The following is a 20,613-nucleotide window of genomic DNA, read 5'->3' on the forward strand; positions in this document are numbered from 1 at the left end:
TAGGTTATCATCAACTTCTCAGCAGTAATTCGACATGCCTAAAGACTAGACTCAAACATCAAAGTACTGAAAGAGAGGAAAATGACCAGGCAAGAATGCTATATCCATCAAAGCTATCCTTCAAATATGAAGGAAATATAAAAACTTTTGAAGACATATAAAAAACAGAGAATTTATCACCAGAAAACCCCTACTGCAGGAAATACTTAAGGGGGTTATTCAACCCAGATACAAAGAACAAAACAAAACTCCAACAAGATCACAATCAAAACAAAGATAATCTGTGACAACAAAAACATAAAATGGGAAGGATAAAGATCTCCAGTAGCAAAGGAGGATGGAATGCAAAAGCACTTGTAAGACAAAGTATGCTTATATATATGAAAATTTTTCTCTTAATAACATAATAGTAATCATCCATGAGAAAGCCACTATTGAAACACATAGCTTGAGGTGATGTCCGAGGAAAGGCAGCATGAGAGATACTCTCGATTTCTCCCCTTGAAATTTCAACAAATTCTACAACTATACGTAGAAAAAGAAAACCCAGGTGACCCTGAAATATACACACATCAGATAGACAAAGGTAGGTTGTACAAAAAGGTGGGCCAAACACAGAATCTTCTCACAGCAGAAAATATGCCAAAGGACTGAGTCTTTCTCTCCTCACGGGCCTGAAGGAGGAAGGCTCTGTTGGCACAGGTTTTGTCTCAGAGCAGAGCCGGGAAAAGAAGAGAGTCTGGGGGGGAAAAGCTTAAATAGGGGCGACAACCAAAAATGAGGAGCAGAATTATTTCCTGGTGCCTGCCGCACCCATGATTGCAGATGCTGGGTGATTACAGGCTTACAGGCACTGGGCACAAAAAAGCCTGGGGCATGCTCCCAAGAACTACATGCAAAAAGCTTGTGGAGATCGGCCCATGGGACCCTGGGGCATGCTTGATCTGTCCACAAAGTTTAGCCTTCTAAGCCAAGACACACTTGATCTAGGATCTGTGCCCCACCTGTTCCAATGCTCAGGCACCAGCTTGGCAGTTGGAGTTATACATGTGTGGGTGGGATTCCCCTAAATTTGATCTCTGATACATCTGCTCCTGAAACTCAGACACCGGCTTGTGCCACACAACCATCCAGGTCTGCACTTTGAGTGCTTAGAGTGTGAACAATGGTGGTGGGAGATCCCCTTCAGCTGGGTCTCCAGACTGCCCTCTTCTATGAGAAGAAAAGGTTCCCAGGCTTTTGATCCCTGTTCTGTTGGAATGTGGGGGAGGGCCCCAGAGGACCCCTGGTTGGTCATTGCTAGAGCCATAAAATTGCAAAGTCCAAATAACAAGCTACTCCTACCAAAGTGATGGCCTTGCCTGCATCATTAGACAGTGACACCTCAGCAAAACTTCTCCCAAGAATCTCAGAGGCCACTCTTAAAGTACAGCACCCCCTACCAAAAAAAGATATAATTATCTCTTGTTGGATATATTAACGATACCACTCACAAATGCCACCAGGGGGAAAAAAAAATCAAATATGGATATACAGGACAGAGACGTAGCTCACATAGATGATGAAGAATCTCCAGGGAAAAAATCTCAATTACATGAAAACTTTGGAACTTAATGACAGAGAATTCTAAATTGAAGCTCTAAAAATACTCAATAAGATACAAGAAAACACTGAAAGCAATTTTGTGAGCTCAAAATACAACCTAATGAACAAAAAGAGTAGTATTTCACCAAGGAAATTGAAACTATATAAAAGAACAAAACATAGATGAAAACCTCAATACACAAACTGAAAACTGAGGTAATGAGCTTAGCCAATAGAACAGACCAGATAAAGAAGAGAATCAGTGACATTGAAGACAGGCAACTAGAGATACTACAGAGAGAAGAAGAGAGAGATTCAGGAATTTAAAAAAAAAAAAGGAGAAAGCCCTATAAGAATTGTCTGACTTCCTAAGGAAGAGTAATATAAGAATAATGGGTATATTAGAAAAAGAAGAGAAGGAAAAGAGAATGGAGAACATAGTGAACAAATAATCAATAAGAACTTCCCAAGCCCATGGAAAGAGTTAGAGCCTCAAATCCAAGAATCATACAAAACGCCAAGTTGCCTCAACCTAAACAGACCTACTCCAAGGCACCTCGTAATGAAATGATCACAAATCAACAACAAAGAAAAAATCCTCAAGGCAGCTAGGGAGAAGAAGAATATAACATATAAAGGAAGGATCATTAGGCTATCATCAGATTTATCAGCAGAAACTCTGCAAGCCAGAAGAGAGTGGCCCTCAACATTTAAAGTACTTAAAGAGAGGAAATACCAGCCAAGAATACAATATCCATCAAAGCTATCCTTCAAATATGAAGGGAAAATGAAAACATACAAAAGCTGAGGGAATTTATCACCATAAAACCCCCACTTCAGGAAATACTAAAGGGGGTTATCAGACCAGATACAAAAAACAAAAAAATACAAAACTATAAGTAAAAATTTTAAGAAAACCACAATAAAAAACAAGGATAATCTCTGACAACAAAAACATAAAAGGAAAGAGGATAAAGATCTGCAGTAGCAAAGGAGGATGGAGTGCAGATGCACTCATAAGATAATGGACTCTAATATATATGATACTTTTTCTTTTAATACCCTAATGGTAACCACCCATAAAAATGCCACGACTGAAACACATAGCTTAAAAAAAGAAAAAACAGAAGATAGAAGTATGGAATACCACCAAACAAAAACAAATGACAGAAAAACAAAAAAGAAGAACCAAACAAGACACAAAGCTGTCAAAAAGCAGTATATAAAATGGCAATAGGAAATCCTCAAGTATCAATAATTACACTACATGTAAATGAATTAAACTCACCAATAAAGAGGCATAGAATAGCATATTGGAACAAGAAGCAAAACCCAACAGTATGCTGCCTTCAAGAGACACATCTAAGCTACAAGGATAAAAAAGATTGGAAGTGAATGGTTGGAAAATGATTCTCCAAGCAAATAATATCCAAAGAAAAGCAGGTATTGCCATACTCATATCTGACAGTGCTGACTACAAGACAACAAAGGCAATCAGAGACAAAGCTAGACATTTCATAATGATAAAGGGGACATTGTATCAAGAACACATAACACTTCTTAATATGTATGCACCAAACCAGGGAGCACCAAAATATACAAGACATCTACTAACTGACATAAAAGTACAAACCAAAAAATAATATAATCATACTTGAAAACCTCAATACACCACTGATGGCTTTAAATCATTCATCCAAACAGAAAATCAATAAAGAAATATCGGCATTAAATAAAACACTAGAACAAATGGATATAATAGACATCTACAAGACATTTCATCCCAAAACATCAGCATATACATTTTTTCCCAGTGTACATGGAAATATTCTTGAGAATATACCATATGCTGGCCACAACACTAACATCAACAAATTCAGAAAGGTTAAAATTATACCAAGCATATTCTCTGACAATAAGGCTTTGAAACTAGAATTAAGCTGCAAAAAAGAAGTAAACACACCCACAAAAATGTGGAAATTGAATAACATACTTCTAAGAAATGACTAGTCAAAGAATAAATAAAAAATCAAAAGATATATACAAACATATGAAAATGACAACATGACATATCAGAATCTCTGACATAGAGTGAAAATAGTAATAAGAGGGAAGTTCATATCATTACAGATGTATATGGAAAAAAAAACCCGGCCCTGGCCAGTTAGCTCAGTGGTAGGGCATCAGACTGGCATAAGAAGTCCTAGGTTTGATTCTTGATCAGGGCACACAAGAGAAGCGCCCATCTACTTCTCCACCTTTCCCCCTCTCCTTCCTCTCTGTCTCTCTCTCCCCCTTCCACAGCCAGGGCTCCATTGGAACAGGGTTGACCCGGTTGATGAGGATGACTCCATGGCCTTCTTCTAGGGTGCTGGAATGGCACCAGCCACAGTGGAGCAATGCCCTGGATGGGCAGAGCATCATCCCCTGGTGGGCATGCTAGCTGAATCTGGGCTGGGTGCATATGAGAGTCTGTCTGACTGCCTCCCCACTTCTAAATTCAGAAAAATTAAAAAAGGAAGGAAGGAAGGAAGGGAGGGAGGAAGGGAGGAAGGAGGGGAGGGGAGGAGGGAGTGAGAGAGGGAGGGAAAAAAAGAAAGAAAGAAAGAAAGAAAACAATAGAGGGCCCAAGTAAACAATCTAACATCACATCTCCAGGAATCAGACAAAGAGGAACAAAGGCAAACCAAAACCAGCAGCAGAAAGGATATAATAAAACTTAGAGCAGAAATAAATAAAATAGAGAACAAAAAAACTATAGAAAAAATTAATATAACAAAGAGCTTGTTCTTTGAAAAGATCAATAAGATCAACAAACCCCTGGCAAGAATCACTTAGGAAGAAAGAGAAAAGACTCAAAAGACTCATATTAACAAAATCCAAAATTAAAGAGGAGAAATCATCACAGATATAATAGACATACAAAAGATTATTGCAGAATACTATGAAAAATTATATGCCACCAAATTCAACAATCTAGAAGAAATGGATAAACTCCTAGAACAATACAATCTTCCCAGAATGAAACATAAAAAAAGTAGAAAGCCTAAATAGACCCATAAGCAGGAAGGAAATAGGAACTATCAAAAACTTCCCAAAAAGCCCTGGCCGGTTGTCTCAGTGGTAGAGCGTCGGCCTGGCGTGCAGAAGTCCCGGGTTCGATTCCCGGCCAGGGCACACAGGAGAAGCACCCATCTGCTTCTCCACCCCTCCCCCTCTCCTTCCTCTCTCTCTCTTCCCCTCCCGCAGCGAGGTTCCACTGGAGCAAAGATGGCCCGGGCGCTGGAGAAGGCTCCTTGGCCTCTGCCCCAGGTGCTAGAGTGGCTCTGGTCGCAACAGAGCAACTCCCCAGAGGGCCAGAGCATCGCTCCCTGGAGGGCAGAGCATTGCCCCCTGGTGGGCGTGCTGGGTGGATCCCGGTCGGGCGCATGCGGGAGTCTGTCTGACTGTCTCTCCCCATTTCCAGCTTCAGAAAAAAAAAAAAAAGTTTCCCAAAAAATAAAAGTCCAGGGCCAGATGGCTATACTAGTAAATTTACCAACCATTCAAAAAAGATTTGGTTCCTATCTTCTCAAAGTCTTTCAAAAAAATTGAAGAAAAAACAATACTTCCAAACACATTTTATGAGGCCAACATAACCCTCATACTAAAACCTGGCAAGGAAAACACACACACACACACACACACACACAAAAAAAAAAAAAAACTACAGACAAATATCTCTAATGAATACAGATGCAAAAATTATAAACAAAATACTAGCAAATCAAATTCAACAACATATCAAAAAAATAATTCATCATGATCAAGGGAGATACATCCCAGAAACACAAGGATAGTTCAACATACATAAAATGATTAACGTAATACACCATATCAACAAAACAAAGAACAAAAACCATATGATTCTATCAACAGGTACAGAAAAGGCATTCGATAAAATACAACATCGTTTTATCTTTAAAACACTCAACAAAATGGGTATGAAAAGAAAATATCTCAACATGATAAAAACCACTTATGACAAACCATCAGCTAACATCATACTAAATGGTAAAAAGCTGAAAACTTTTCCTCTAAAATCAGAACAAGAGAAGGCTGCCCACTCTCTCCACTCCTATTCAACATAGTGCTGGAAGTTCTAGCCAGAGACATCAGACAAGAGAAAGAAATAAAAGAGATTCATATTGGGGGAAAAGAAGTAAAGATGATATGATCTTGCATATAGAAAACTGCAAAGACTCCACAGAAAGGTTATTAAAAACAATAAACCAATACAGTAAGGTCACAGGATACAAAATTAATATACAGAAGTCTATTACTTTCTTATATGCGAACAATAAAACCTCAGAAAAAGAACTCAAAAAGTAATCCCCTTTACCATTGCAACAAAAAATAAAATACCTAGGAATAAAGCAAAGAATGTAAAAGACCTATATACTAAAAACTACAAAGCATTATAAAAGGAAATTGAAAAAGACACAATGAAGTGAAAAAATATTTTTTGTTTGTGGATAGGAAGAATAAATATAGTTAAAATGGCTAAATTAGCCAAAGCAATATACAAATTTAATGCAATTCTCATCAAAATTCCAATGCCATTTTTAAAGAAGTGGAACAAAAAAATCACCAAATTCATATAGAATCATAAACAACCTCAAATAACCAAAGTAATCCTGAGGGAAAAAAAAATCAAAGCTGGAGGCACTGCAATACCTGACTTCAGACTATATTACAGAGCCATGATAATCAAAACAGCATGGTACTAGCAGAAAAACAGAAACACAGACCAATGGAACAGAATAGAGAACCCAGAAATAAAACCACATATATATGGTGAGATCATCTTTGAAAAAGGAGCCAAAAACACACAATGGAGAAAAGAAAGCCTCTTCAATAAATGGTGCTAGAGAAATTGGAAAGCCACATGAAAAAGAATGAAACTTGACTACAATTTGTCTCCTTGCACAAAAATTAATTCAAAATGGATTAAAGACCTAAATATAAGACCTGAAACAATAAGTTACATAGAAGAAAACATAGATACTAAACTCATGGGCATTGTCAGAAGAGAATATTCTATGAATTTGACCCCAAAGGCAAGGGAAGTAAAGGCAAAGATAAATGAATGGGGACTACAATGAACTAAGAAGCTTCTGCACAGCAAAAGAAACTGATAACTAAACAAATAGACAGCCAACTAACTGGGAGATGATATTTTCAAACAACCGCTCAGATAAGGGGCTAATATTAAAATACAGTGTGTCTGTAAAGTCATGGTGCACTTTTGACCAGTCACAGGAAAGCAACAAAAGAAAATAGAGATGTGAAATCTGCGCCAAATAAAAGGAAAACCTTCCCAGTTTCTGTGGGATGATGTGGCAGCATGTGCGCATGTGCAGATGTATATAGCGGAGCAGCCCATGGCCATGCCAGTCGAGATGTGGACAGTACAGAGGAAAGTTCAGTGTGTTCTGTGGCTCGCTAAATTCGAATCCATGACCAAAGTGCAATGTGAATATCGGTGCATTTATAACGAAGCACCACCACATAGGAATAACATTACTTGGTGGGATAAGCAGTTGAAGGAAACCAGCAGTTTAGTGGAGAAACCCTGTTCTGGTAGGCCATCAGTCAGTGACGAGTCTGCAGAGGCTATACAGGATAGCTACCTAAGGAGCCCTAAAAAATCTGTGCGTGAGCACACATCAAACTGCACTGAATAGGTATGAAACTGGGAGAGTTTTCCTTTTATTTGGTGCAGATTTCACATTTCTATCGTCTTTTGTTGCTTTCCTGTGACCGGTCAAATGTGCACCATGACTTTACGGACACACTGTATATAAAGAACTCACAAAACTCAGCAACAAACAAACAATTCAATAAAAAAAATGGCAAGATGACATGAATACTTTTCCCAAGAAGAAATACAAATGGCCAACAGATATATGAAAATATACTCGTCTCCACTAGCTATTAGAGAAATGCAAATCAAAACTACAAGATACCACTTCATACCTGTTAGATTAGCTATTATCAACAAGACAGGTAATAATAAGTGCTGCAGAGCCTGTGGAGAAAAAGGAACCCTCATTCACTGTTGGTGACAATGTAAATTAGTGCAACCATTATGGAAGAAAGTATGAAAATTCCTCAAACAATTAAGAATAGAACTACCATATGACCCAGCAATCCCACTACTAGGTATATACCCACAAAACTTGAAAATATGGGTATGTAAAGACACATGCACCCCATGTCATTGCAGCATTGTTCATGGTGGCCAAGACATGCAAACAGCCAAAATACCCTTCAATAGATGACTAGATTAAGAAGATGTGGTATATATATGGTGGAATACTACTCAGCCATAAGAAATGATGATCATTTACAACAACATGGATGGACCTTGATAACATTATACTGAGTGAAATAAGTAAATCAGAAAAAACCAAGATCTATATAATTCCATACATAGATGGGACACAAAATTGAGTCTCATAGACATAGATGAAACTGCAGTGGTTACCAGGGGGAGGGGAAGAGAAGAGAGGTAAAGGAATGGGAGAAGGGGAGGGGCTTAAAGAGAAACAAAATATAGAGTGACATAAGATGATTTGACTTTGGGTGATGGGTATACAGCATCTATATACTAAATCTATATACTCTGATTGACCAATGACACTTTGTTAAATTTAATTGTCTAAATTAATTAATTTTAAACAATCTTATATAAATATCTATATTAAAAGTATATGTGTATATGTGTTTATATACAAATTGATGTTTTATTAAAATCTATGTATATTAAAAAAATAGCTTAAAAAAGAAGAAACAGGAGAACAAAGTATGGAATACCACCAAACAAAAACAAGTGACAGAAACACAAAAGAGAAGAATGAAACAAGAAACAGAACTATCAGAAAGCAATATATAAAATGGCTATAGAAAATCCTCAAGTAACAATAATTACACTAAATTCTATCTAATAAATAGACTGAACTCATCAATAAAGAGACAGACACAAAGTAGTAGACAGGATCAAAAAGCACAAACCAACTATATGCTGCCTTCAAGAGACACACCTAAGCTTCAAGGACAAAAGTAGATTCAAGGTGAAAGATTGGAAAATGATTCTCCAAGCAAATGGTACCCAAAGAAAAGCAGATGTAGCCATAATAATATCTGACAATGTTGACTTCAAGATAACAAAGAAAATCAGAGACCAAGATGAAAATTTTATAGTGATTAAGGGGACACTATATCAAGATGATATAACACTTCTTAATAAATATGCACTCAATCAGGAAGCCACAAAATATATGCCATCTACTAAGTGACCTAAAAATAGAAACAGACAAAAACATAATCATATTTAAAGATTTTAACACATCATTGATGGCTTTAGATAGAACATCCAGGCAGAAAAATCAATAAAGAAATATCAGCCTTAAATGACACACTAGACAAAAAGGACATAATAGACAGTTAAAGGACATTTCATCCCAGAACATCTGGTTATCCATTCTCTTCCAGTGTGCATAGAACATTCTCAAGGATATACAAGACTAACATCAACATATTCAGAAAGATAAAAATTACACCAAGCATATTTTCTGACCATTAGGCTTTGAAATTAGAATTCAGCTGCAAAAAGGAAGGAAGAAAACCCACAAAAATGGAGAAATTAAACAACATACTTCTAAAAAATGACAGGGTCAAGGAAGAAATAAAAGCAGAGATCAAAAGATATATACAAATAAAATTAATATGACATATCAAAATTTCTGGGATGCAGTAAAAGCAGTAATAAGAGGAAAATTCATATCATTACAGTGTTATATCCAGAAACAAGAGAGATCCCAAGTAAAAAATCTAACATTACATCTGAAAGAACTAGAAAAAAAATAACAGAGGCAACCCAAAGTCAATAAAAGAAAGAAAATAGTAAAAATTAGAGTAGAATTAAATAAAATAGAGAACAAAAAGCTATAGAAAAAAATGAATACAACAAAAATCTGGCTCTTTGAAAAGATCAATAAAATTGACAACCCCTGGCTGAACTCAGTAAAGAAAAAAAAGAAAAGACTCATATAAGCAAAATTCAAAATAAAAGAGGAGAAATTACCACAGACATCATAGATATACAATTAATCATACTAGAATTCTATGAAGGCTTATATGCCAACAAATTTAACAATCTAGAACAAAGGTAGTCAACCTTTTTATACCTACTGCCCACTTTTGTATATGTTAGTAGTAAAATTTTCTAACCATCCACCAGTTCCACAGTAATGGTGATTTAAAAAGTAGGGAAGTAACTTTACCTTATAAAATCTATAAAGCAGAGTTACAGCAAATTAAAGCATATAATAATAATTACTTACCAAGTACTTTATGTTGAATTTTCACTAATTTGGCAAAATAAATCTTTATAAAATAACTTACTATATTTAAATCTTTCTTTTTATTTATACTTTGGTTGCTCTGCTACTGCCCACCATGAAAGATGGAACACCCACTAGTGGGCGGTAGGGATCAGGTTGACTACCACTGATCTAGAAGAAATGAGTAATTTCCTAGAACTATATAATCTTCCTAGACCGAGTCATGAAGAAGTGGAAAACCTAAATAGAACCATAGGCAGAGAGGAAATAGACACAACTATCAAAAACCTCCCCAAAAGTAAAACTCCAGGACCAGAAGACTATACCAGTGAATTCTACCAAACATTCAAATAATATTTGGTACCTATCCTTCTCAAAGTCTTCCAAAAAGTAGGAGAAGGAGCAATATTCCCTAACACATTTTTATAAGGCCAACATAACATTCAATAAGATACAATATCGGCCTGACCTGTGGTGGCGCAGTGGGATAAAGCGTCGACCTGGAACACTGAGGTTGCCGGTTCGAAACCTTGGGCTTGCCTGGTCAAGGCACATATGGGAGTTGATGCTTCCTGCTCCTCCCCCTTCTCTCTCTCTCTCTGTCTCTCTCTCTCACTCCTCTCTCTCTAAAAAAAAATCAATAAATAAAATATTTAAAAAAAAAAAAAAGATACAATATCCCTTTATATTTAAAAAACTCAACTGATACCAAAATGCTGGCAAGGACAACACAAAACTTAAAAAACTACAGACCTGAGGTGGGATTCAGCTGGTTCATACTACTTCAGCAGAATCAATACCTAATTTTTTGTTCAGTTTGGCAAACCTGTTGTTAAAATGGTACTTGTAATCAGGGTTCTCTCTAAGGTGAGTACCTGCACAACCACCTAATGTAGAAATCACAAATTTACATTCCTAATTCTTTTTTAATGTTCACCTGCACAACAGCATATTCTAAGTACCCAAAGTAATGTTCATTCTGTCCATAGGTGAAAAAAAAATTGCAAGTGAGGATGCCAATCAAGAAGCAATATGGAGGCCCTGGCCGGGTGGCTCAGTGGTAGAGCGTCGGCCTGGCATGCAGAAGTTCCGGGTTCGATTCCCGGCCAGGGCACACAGGAGAGGCGCCCATCTGCTTCTCCACCCCTTCCCCCCTCCTTCCTTTCTGTCTCTCTCTTCCCCTCCTGCAGGCAAGGCTCCATTGGAGCAAAGATGACCCGGGCGCTGGGGATGGCTCTGTGGCCTCTGCCTCAGTCACTAGAGTGGCTCTGGTCACAACATAGTGACGCCCAGGATGGGCAGAGCATCACCCCCTGGTGGGCAGAGCGTCACCCCTGGTGGGCGTGCCGGGTGGATCCCGGTCAGGCGCATGCGGGAGTCTGTCTGACTGTCTCTCCCCGTTTCCAGCTTCATAAAAATACCAAAAAAAAAAAAAAAAAAGAAGCAATATGGAAATATCTTAAATAATAGTTTTATTGTTTTTTGGCAGGTATTATTTAATATTTTTTCATTAATATTTTAAAACTTTCTTTTAACATTATTCAGTTTTGTGTACCTCTTTTATTGTTCTTATTTAAGTATTAAATGTATGCAATATTAAACTACCTTTTGATAGTTTTTTATACTTAGAATGGTCATTAGGGCAGAGAACTGGGTGTTAAATTATTTGAATCCCACCACTGCTACAGACCCATATCTCTAATTGGTACAGATGTAAAAGTCCTAAACAAAATACTAGCAAATCGAATACAACAGCACATTAAAAATAAATACATCATGATCAACTGGGATTCATTCGAAGCGCACAAGGATGGCTCAACATATGTAAATCAATCAATGTAATACACCAAATCAACAAAACAAAGAACAAAGATCATATGATCCTATCAATTAATGCAAAAAAAAAGCATTCAATAAGATACAATATCCCTTTATGTTTAAAAAACTCAATAAAATAGGTATAGAAGGAAAGTACCTTAACATAATAAAGGCCATATATGACAAACCATCAGCTAATGTCATAATAAATGGTAAAAAAGTGAAGGTTTTTTTCTAAAATCAGAAACAAGACAAGGATGCCCACTTTCACCACTCTTATTAAACATAGCACTGGAAGTTTTGACCAGAGCAAGCAGGCAAGGGAAAGAAATAAAAGGCATCAAAATTGAGAAAGGAGAAGCATCACTTTTTGCAGGTAACATAATTCTGTATATAGAAAACCCTAGAGACTCCATGAAAAAATAGTAGAAACAATAAACACATACAATAAAGTTGCAGAATTAAAAAAAAAGAAACACTGTACAAAAATCCACTGCTTTCCTATATACCAACAATAAAATTTCAGAAAAAAATGAAAAAAATCAATTTGTAATTGCAGCTAAAAGAATAAAATACTAAGGAACAAACTTAAAAGATGTGACAGATCTATATATTGAAAAATACAAAGCATTATTAAAATAAATTCTACCCCCTGCACCACATTTTCCTTGCTCAAAATGGCACATAAACCTCAATTGCCCAATGTGCTTTTGGCTCTCATATATCACGGCACTCTTGCATGTACTTCCCTAAGAAATTTGAACTTTTTCTCCTGTTAGAAAATGATAAATAAAATAATAAGATATATTGAAAAAGATACAATGAATTGAAAAGATATTAGAAAAATCAATATAATTAAAATGCCCAGATCACTCAAAGCAATATACAGATATAATGCTATCCTCATCAAAATCTCAATGTCATTTTTTAAAGAAATAAAACAAAAATCATCAGATTTTTATGAAACTATAAAAGATTTCAAATAGCAAAGCAATCCTCAGGGGAAAAAAATAAAGCCAGAGTTATCACACTACCAGTTTTCAAATAATACGACAGAGCTACAGTAATCAAAAATGCATGGCACTGGCAGAAACACAGACACACTGAACAAAGGAATAATATTGAGAGCCCAGTAACAACAAAAAAGAAGTATATGAGAAAATATTTTTTTTACAAAGGAGCCAAAACATAGAGTAAAAAATAGAAAGCCTTTTCAACAAATGGTGCTTAGAAAATTGAAAAGCCACATGCAAAAGATGAAAATTGACTGCACCATGTGCCCATGCACAAAAATTAATACAAAATAGGTCAAAGACCTAAATATAAGATCTGAAACAGTAAATTAAATTGAAAAAAATATAGGTACCAAACTGATGGTCCTTGGTTATAGAGAACATTTTACAAATTTGACCTCAAAGGCAAGGGAAGTAAAAGCAAGAATAAATAAATAGGACTATATCAAACTAAGAAGTTTCTGCACAGAAAAAAAAGGCAACAGACCAAATGGGAGATATTTGCAAACAACAGTGCTAACTAAGGATTAATATCCATATATATGATATCATATATATGAATATATATATTCATAAAACTCAACACAAAACATACAAACAGAGGACCTAAAGATACAACTCTTGTAAGACATACAAAAACTATCAGATGTATGAAAAGATGCCCATCTTCACTATTTATTTGGGAAATGCAAATCTAAACAACAATGAAATACCACTTCACACATGTTAGAAATAAATTTCTGTTGTTTATAAGCTGGCCAGTCCCTGATATTTTCTTAGAACTCCGTGGATATAAAGTAAGAAAGCCAAAATTAACTAAAATATTAGCATAATGACTTCTAATATTAACAATATGGGATTATAGTAATTTTTAAAATATACAAAATGCTGCCCTATATAAAATAAGCACATAACTGTTGGCAATTAGAATTCTAAGATGGCCTCCAAGATCCCCATCCCTGGTGTTATGCTCTGCATAATCCACTTTCTTTGAGCATTGCCTATAACTTGCTTCTAGCCTATAGAACAGGGGTCGGGAACCTATGGCTCGCGAGCCAGATGTGGCTCTTTTGGATGGCTGCATCTAGCTCACAAACAAATCTTTAATAAAAAAAATGTTAAAAATATAAAACATTCTCATGTATTACAATCCATTCATTTCTTACCACTCACGTTCATGGTTGCGGGTGGCTGGAGCCAATCACAGCTGTCCTCCGGGACAACACCAAATTTTTATTGGATAATGCGTAATGTACACGGGTCATTGTATGGCTCTCATGGGATTACATTTTAAAATATGTGGCATTCATGGCTCTCTCAGCCAAACAGGTTCCCAACCCCTGCTATAGAATATAGCAGTGATGGGATGCCATGCCCTCTTTTAGATTGCATTATATAGCTAAAATGACAAGGTATCACTCCCATGACTCTGTTATATAAGACTCTGTCTTAGCACACATGAGAGACTCCTGGCTGTCTCTGAGGAAGAAGGCTGTTATACAAACTGCCCATAGAGATGTCCACATGGCTGAGTGTCTCAGTCCTACAACTGCAAGAAACTAAAGTTTGCTAACTCCATTTAAACTTGAAGGAGGACTCGAAGTTACAGAATGGAACAGAGCCTAGTCAATACCTTGATTGCAGTTTGTTGAGCCACTGGGCATAGGACATCACTAAGCCATGCTCAGATTCCTAACCCTCCCCAACTATAAGATAAGTTATTTAAGTTGCAAAATTTGTAGTAACTTTTTATGCAGGAATAGAAAACTAATACCACAAAATTCTATATTCAATATCACAAGTAGTGCTCTTATTTTCTTCCCAAATTTATGTCATCTGATTCTTGAATCATGAAGGTGCATACTGTGGATACAATTAACTCCAGCCACTCACTGTAATGGGTAGTATAATGCTTTGATGGTTATTAACTGTAGCAAAAGAAAGCATTCCAAAGTGAAGATAAAATGGTTATTAGTACTTCTTTTATTAAATTATATTAAAAAAAGAGTGGGCAATGGCCCTCTGGTTAGCTTAGTGGTAGAGCATTGGCCTGGAGTGTGGATGTCCCAGATTTGATTCCCAGTCAGGGCACACCATCTGCTTCTCCACCATTCCCCTCCCCTTTCTTTCTCTGTCTCTCTTCTCCGCCAACAGCAATGGCTCAATTGGTTCCAGTGCATCAGCCTTGGGTACTGAGGATGACTTCATGGAGCCTCCACCTCAGGCACTAAAAATAGCTTGGTTGCAAGCATGGCCCCAGATGGGAAAGGCATCGCCCTGGATGGATTCTGGTAGGGGTGCATTTGAGAGTCTACCTCCCCTCCTCCCACTTGGAAAAGAAGAAAAAAGAGTGGGCAACATAATTCACAACTTCTGGAGAACATTTTCTTATTTGCTCTGACCTCTCTTACAACCTTCTTAAGATAGATAGGGCAGCTATTGTTTTAGCCACCCTACTAAATGGAAAATTTGAAGTTCACATAGATATCTAATGTCACATTACTAGTAAGCCCCTGTTGACTCCCCATATGATGTTCTTTACTCCATGATATTAGTTGAGAAAACCATAATTTGTGTAACACTGACAGGAAACATGCCTAGATTTACCACTTTATTTTCTGGAATTTACTGAGAAGAGTCAACCAACAGGAAAGAAATATCTTCAGGAGAACTTTAGCATACACACACACATACATACACCTACATTCACATAATGTCTATAGATATAATTATAAGAGCACTTATTAATCAAACTTACAGGCATAGAGAGAGTGTATTACCTGGGCTTTCAGTAATTCTTCCGTTTTAAGCTCTTTGACTGAGGATTTCTTCCTGTAATTAAAAATATTTTAAAATGTAACATGGTATTTTTTAATGAAAATTTAGTTTTTTTAATCTTAAATATATTTTTACAAGTTTGTTTAATCCTGTGATCATGAATAATTACATATTGTTTAGTTCAGAGCGATGCGTCTTCCCTTTTTCCTCTCCCGCCATCTCCTTCCTTCCATTCTTACCTGACGCTAAATATTTTTTCTTTTTTTATAGTTAAATTTATCCTTTTATTTATACTTTACATACATAGAAATTACATTAGTTAATTGAATTATTAGTGGGATCCCTGAGGCTGATGCTGGGAAACTAAATATTGAATATCCGGTTCAATTTTTGTGAGAAACAAATGAAGGTCTCCACTTTCAAAAATATTCGGGCTGTTTCTTTCTTTTGTCATAATATGATTAACAGCACTAAATCCTGATTCCACAAGATATGAGGTAGGAAAAAGCATCAATAAACAGAATACCATTTTCCACATAATTGGATATAAGACTGGCATTTTTTTATTTTGCCATAGGTTTTCATACCCACCACTGTTGAATTTATGTTTACTTTCTTCATCATATCTAATTTCTTTTTTTTTAGTTTATAATTTTTTATTAATGTTAATGGGGTGACATTAATAAATAAGGGTACATATATTCAAAGAAAACATGTCCAGGTTATCTTGTCATTAAATTACGTTGCATACCCAACACCCAGAGTCAGATTGTCCTCCATCACCTTCTATCTAGTTTTCTTTGTGCCTCTCCCCCTCCCCCTTCCCCTCTCCCTCCTTCTCTACCGCATCCTCCCTCACCCCACCCCTGGTAACCATCACACTCTTGTCCATGTCTCTTAGTCTCATTTTTATGTCCCACCAATGTATGGAACCATGTAGTTCTTGGGTTTTCCTCATTTACTTATTTCACTCCATATAATGTTATCAATTTCCCACCATTTTGTTGTAAATGATCCAATGTCATCATTTCTTATGGCTGAGTAGTATTCCATAGTGTATATGTGCCACATCTTCTTTATCCAGTCTTCTATTGAAGGGCTTTTTGGTTGTTTCCATGTCTTGGCCACTGTGAACAATGCTGCAATGAACATGGGGCTACATGTGCCTTTACGTATCAATGTTTCTGAGTTTGGGGGGTATATACCTAGTAGAGGGGTTGTTGGGTCACATGGTAGTTCTATTTTCAGTTTTTTGAGGAACCATCATTCTTTGTTCCATAATGGTTGTACTACTTTACAGTCCCACCAACAGTGAATGAGACTTCCTTTTCCTCCACAGCCTCTCCAATACTTGCTATTACCTGTCTTGTTGATAATACCTAATCTAACAGGTGTGAGGTGGAATCTCATTGTAGTTTTGATTTGCATTTCTCTAATAACTAATGAAGATGAGCATCTTTTCATATATCTGTTAGCCATTTGTATTTCTTCCTGGGAGAAGTGTCTGTTCATGTCCTCTTCCCATTTTTTTATTGGATTGTTTGTTGTTGAGTTTTATGAATTCTTTGTAAATTTTGGATATTAGGCCCTTATCTGAGCTATTGTTTGAAAATAACATTTCCCATTTAGTTGGCTGTCTGTTTATTTTGTTGTCAGTTTCTCTTGCTGAGCAAAAACTTTTTAGTCAGATGTAGTCCCATTCATTTCTCTTTGCCTTCACTTCTCTTGCCTTTGGAGTCAAATTCAAAAAATGCTCTTTAAAACCCAGGTCCATGAGTTTAGTACCTATGTCTTCTTCTATGTACTTTATTGTTTCAGGTCTTATATTTAGGTCTTTGATCCATTTTGAAATAATTTTAGTACACGGGGACAAGCTGTAGTCGAGTTTCATCCTTTTCCATGTGGCTTTCCAGTTTTCCCAGCACCATTTGTTAAAGAGGCTTTCTTTTCTCCATTGTGTATTGTTGGCTCCTTTATCAACAGTTATTTGACCATATATATGTGGTTTTATTTCTGGGCTTTCTATTCTGTTCCATTGGTCTGAATGTCTATTTTTCTGCCAATACCATGCTGTTTTGATTGTCGTGGCCCTATAATATAGTTTGAAGTCAGGTATTGTAATGCCCCAGCTTCATTCTTTTTCCTTAGGATTGCTTTGGCTATTCGGGGTTTTTTATAGTTCCATATAAATCTTTTTGTTCCATTTCTTTAAAAAATGTCATAGGAATTTTGATGGGAATTGCATTAAATTTATAAATTGCTTTGGGTAATATGGCCATTTTGATTATACTTATTCTTCCTATCTAAGAACAAGGAATATTTTTCCATCTCATTGTGTCTTTTTCGATTTCTCTTTACAACACTTTGTAGTTTTCGTTATATAGGTCCTTCACATTCTCTGTTATGTTTATTCCTAGGTATTTTTGTTGTTGTTGTTGCAATCATGAAGGGGATTATTTTTATGAGTTCATTTTCTAATATTTCATTGTTGGCATATAGATAGGCTATGGACTTTTGTATGTTAATTTTGTATCCTGTGACCTTACTGTATTGGTTATTGTTTCTATTAATCTTTTTTGTGGAGTCCTTCGGGTTTTCAATGTATAGGATCATATCATCTGCAAAAAGTGATACCTTTACTTCTTCTTTTCCGATATGGATGCCTTTTATTTCTTTCTCTTGTCTGATTGCTCTGGCCAGAACTTCTAGGACCACATTAAATAAGAGTGGAGAGAGTGGACAACCCTGTCTTGTTCCTGATTTAAGGTGGAAAGTCCTCAGTTTTATGCTATTTAATATGATGTTGGCTGATGGTTTATCATATATGGCCTTTATCATGTTGAGATATTTTCCTTCTATACCCATTTTGTTGAGTGTCTTAAACATAAATTGTGTTGTATTTTATCAAATGCCTTTTCTGCATCTATTAATAAAATCATGTAGTTTTTGTTCTTTGTTTTGTTGATATGGTGTATTATGTTCACTGTTTTACGTATGTTGACCATCCTTGAGATTCTGGGATGAATCCCACTTGATCATGATGTACTATTTTTTTAATATGTTGTTGTATTCGATTTGCTAGTATTTTGTTTAGTATTTTAGCATCTGTATTCATTAGAGATATTGGTCTGTAGTTTTCTTTTTTTGTGTGCCGTCTTTGCCAGGTTTCGGTATGAGGGTTATGTTGGCCTCATAAAATGAGTTTGGAAGTATTGCTTCTTCTTCAACTTTTTGGAAGACTTTGAGTAGAATAGGAACCAAGTCTTCTTTGAATGTTTGATAGAATTCACTAGTATAACCGTCTGGGCCTGGACTTTTATTTTTGGGGAGATTTTTAATAGTTTTTTCTATTTCCTCCCTGCTGATTGGTCTGTTTAGGCTTTCTGCTTCTTCATGACTCAGTCTAGGAAGGTTGTATTGTTCTAGGAATTTATCCATTTCTTCTAGATTGTTGTATTTGGTGGCATATAATTTTTCATAGTATTCTACAATAATTCTTTGTATATCTATAATGTCTGTGGTGATCTCTCCTCTTTCATTTTGGATTTTATTTATTTGAGTCCTGTGTCTTTTTTCCTTGCTGAGTCTTGCCAAGGGTTTGTCAATTTTGTTGATCTTTTCAAAGAACCAGCTCCTTGTTTTATTGATTTTTTCTATAGTTTTTCTGTTCTCTATTTCATTTATTTTTGCTCTGATTTTTATTATCTCCTTTCTTCGGCTGGTTTTGGGTTGTCTTTGTTCTTCTTTTTCTAGTTCCTTAAGGTGTGAAGTTAAGTGGTTTACTTGGGCTCTCTCTTGTTTGTTCATATAGGCCTGAAGTGATATGAACTTTCCTCTTGTTATGTTTTTGCTGCATCCCAGAGATTCTGATATGTCATATTGTCATTTTTCTGTATATATCTTTCGATCTCTGCGCTTATTTCTTCTTTGACCCATTCATTTTTTAGAAGTATGTTGTTTAGTTTCCACATTTTTGTGGGTTTTCCCCCTTTTTTTTGCAGTTGAATTCTAGTTTCAAGGCTTAATGATCAGAAAATATGCTTGGTACAATATCAATTTTTCTGAATTTGCTGATGTTCTTTGTGGCCCAACATATGGTCAATTCTTGAGAATGTTCCAGTAACATGATATTTTTAAATTGCTTGACTACTTTGCTTTCTGGAAGAGTACTTAAACCCTTTATACAAATAAAAATTTTCAAAATAAATTTATATTTTTAAAAGCCATAAAACCCATTTATGTTAAATAATAAATAATTTAATAACATTTTTCAAACTAACTTTTCATTGGTATAATTAAAATATGGAAAGATTAGATGGGGCAAAGATTTTCAAAGTACATGGTTGCATTTTTTCTTCTCTGTTCATCTTTTCTTCTCTAAGTTAAAGATCAAGAACATCTGTCCAATGAATTTCTTTTTAGAATTTGTGGAGTTGTATAAAGATGGAATTCATAATTGCTCTTTAAACTATATATTTATTTAGGGTTTGACCAATTCAATTCAAAATGTAAAAGTCATTTTTTAGTACTAAAGAAGATATTCAAATAATTAGCCCAGTTTACAAAACCCACATACATAAAAAAAATAGCTAATTGCTTTTATAAGATATGTAAAATGAAGAAATTCAGTAATAAAAGCAAGCCCAGAATACAAAGTTAACATACAAAACCCAAATATTGCTTGGACCATCAAGGACACAATATAAATTCTTTTCTCTAAAATTATTTACAGATTTAATTATTTGCTTATTCCTAAATATCTTATGGTTCCTTCTCCTTTTTAGTTCCTGTGCTTCCCTTCTCAGCTCTCTTCCACAATCATATTCTTGTTTGCTTATAAAACAACACATAGTTATCCATTTCCTTAACAAGGTACATTCTGAAAAATCCATTAGTTATGCAATTTCATTATTCTGCAAACATCAGAGTGCACTTACACAAACCTAGATGGTATAGCCTACTACAAACCTAGGCTGCTTCTAGACTATAAACCTGTAGAGCATGTTATTGTACTGATGACTGTATGCAATAGT

General features: G+C 35.7%; 1 protein-coding gene across 1 annotated transcript in view; it reads right to left on the reverse strand.

Annotated features, from left to right (window-relative positions):
* Positions 1-20,613, reverse strand: part of CCDC7 (coiled-coil domain containing 7) — a 240,760-nt gene that overhangs the window by 44,184 nt on the left and 175,963 nt on the right. The window contains exon 12 of the mRNA XM_066233057.1: positions 15,583-15,634. Coding sequence (XP_066089154.1) covers positions 15,583-15,634 — 52 coding nt within the window. The remainder of the gene's footprint in view (positions 1-15,582; positions 15,635-20,613) is intronic.

The sequence above is a fragment of the Saccopteryx bilineata genome, chromosome 5 (assembly GCF_036850765.1).
Source record: "Saccopteryx bilineata isolate mSacBil1 chromosome 5, mSacBil1_pri_phased_curated, whole genome shotgun sequence".
Lineage (NCBI taxonomy): Eukaryota > Metazoa > Chordata > Mammalia > Chiroptera > Emballonuridae > Saccopteryx > Saccopteryx bilineata.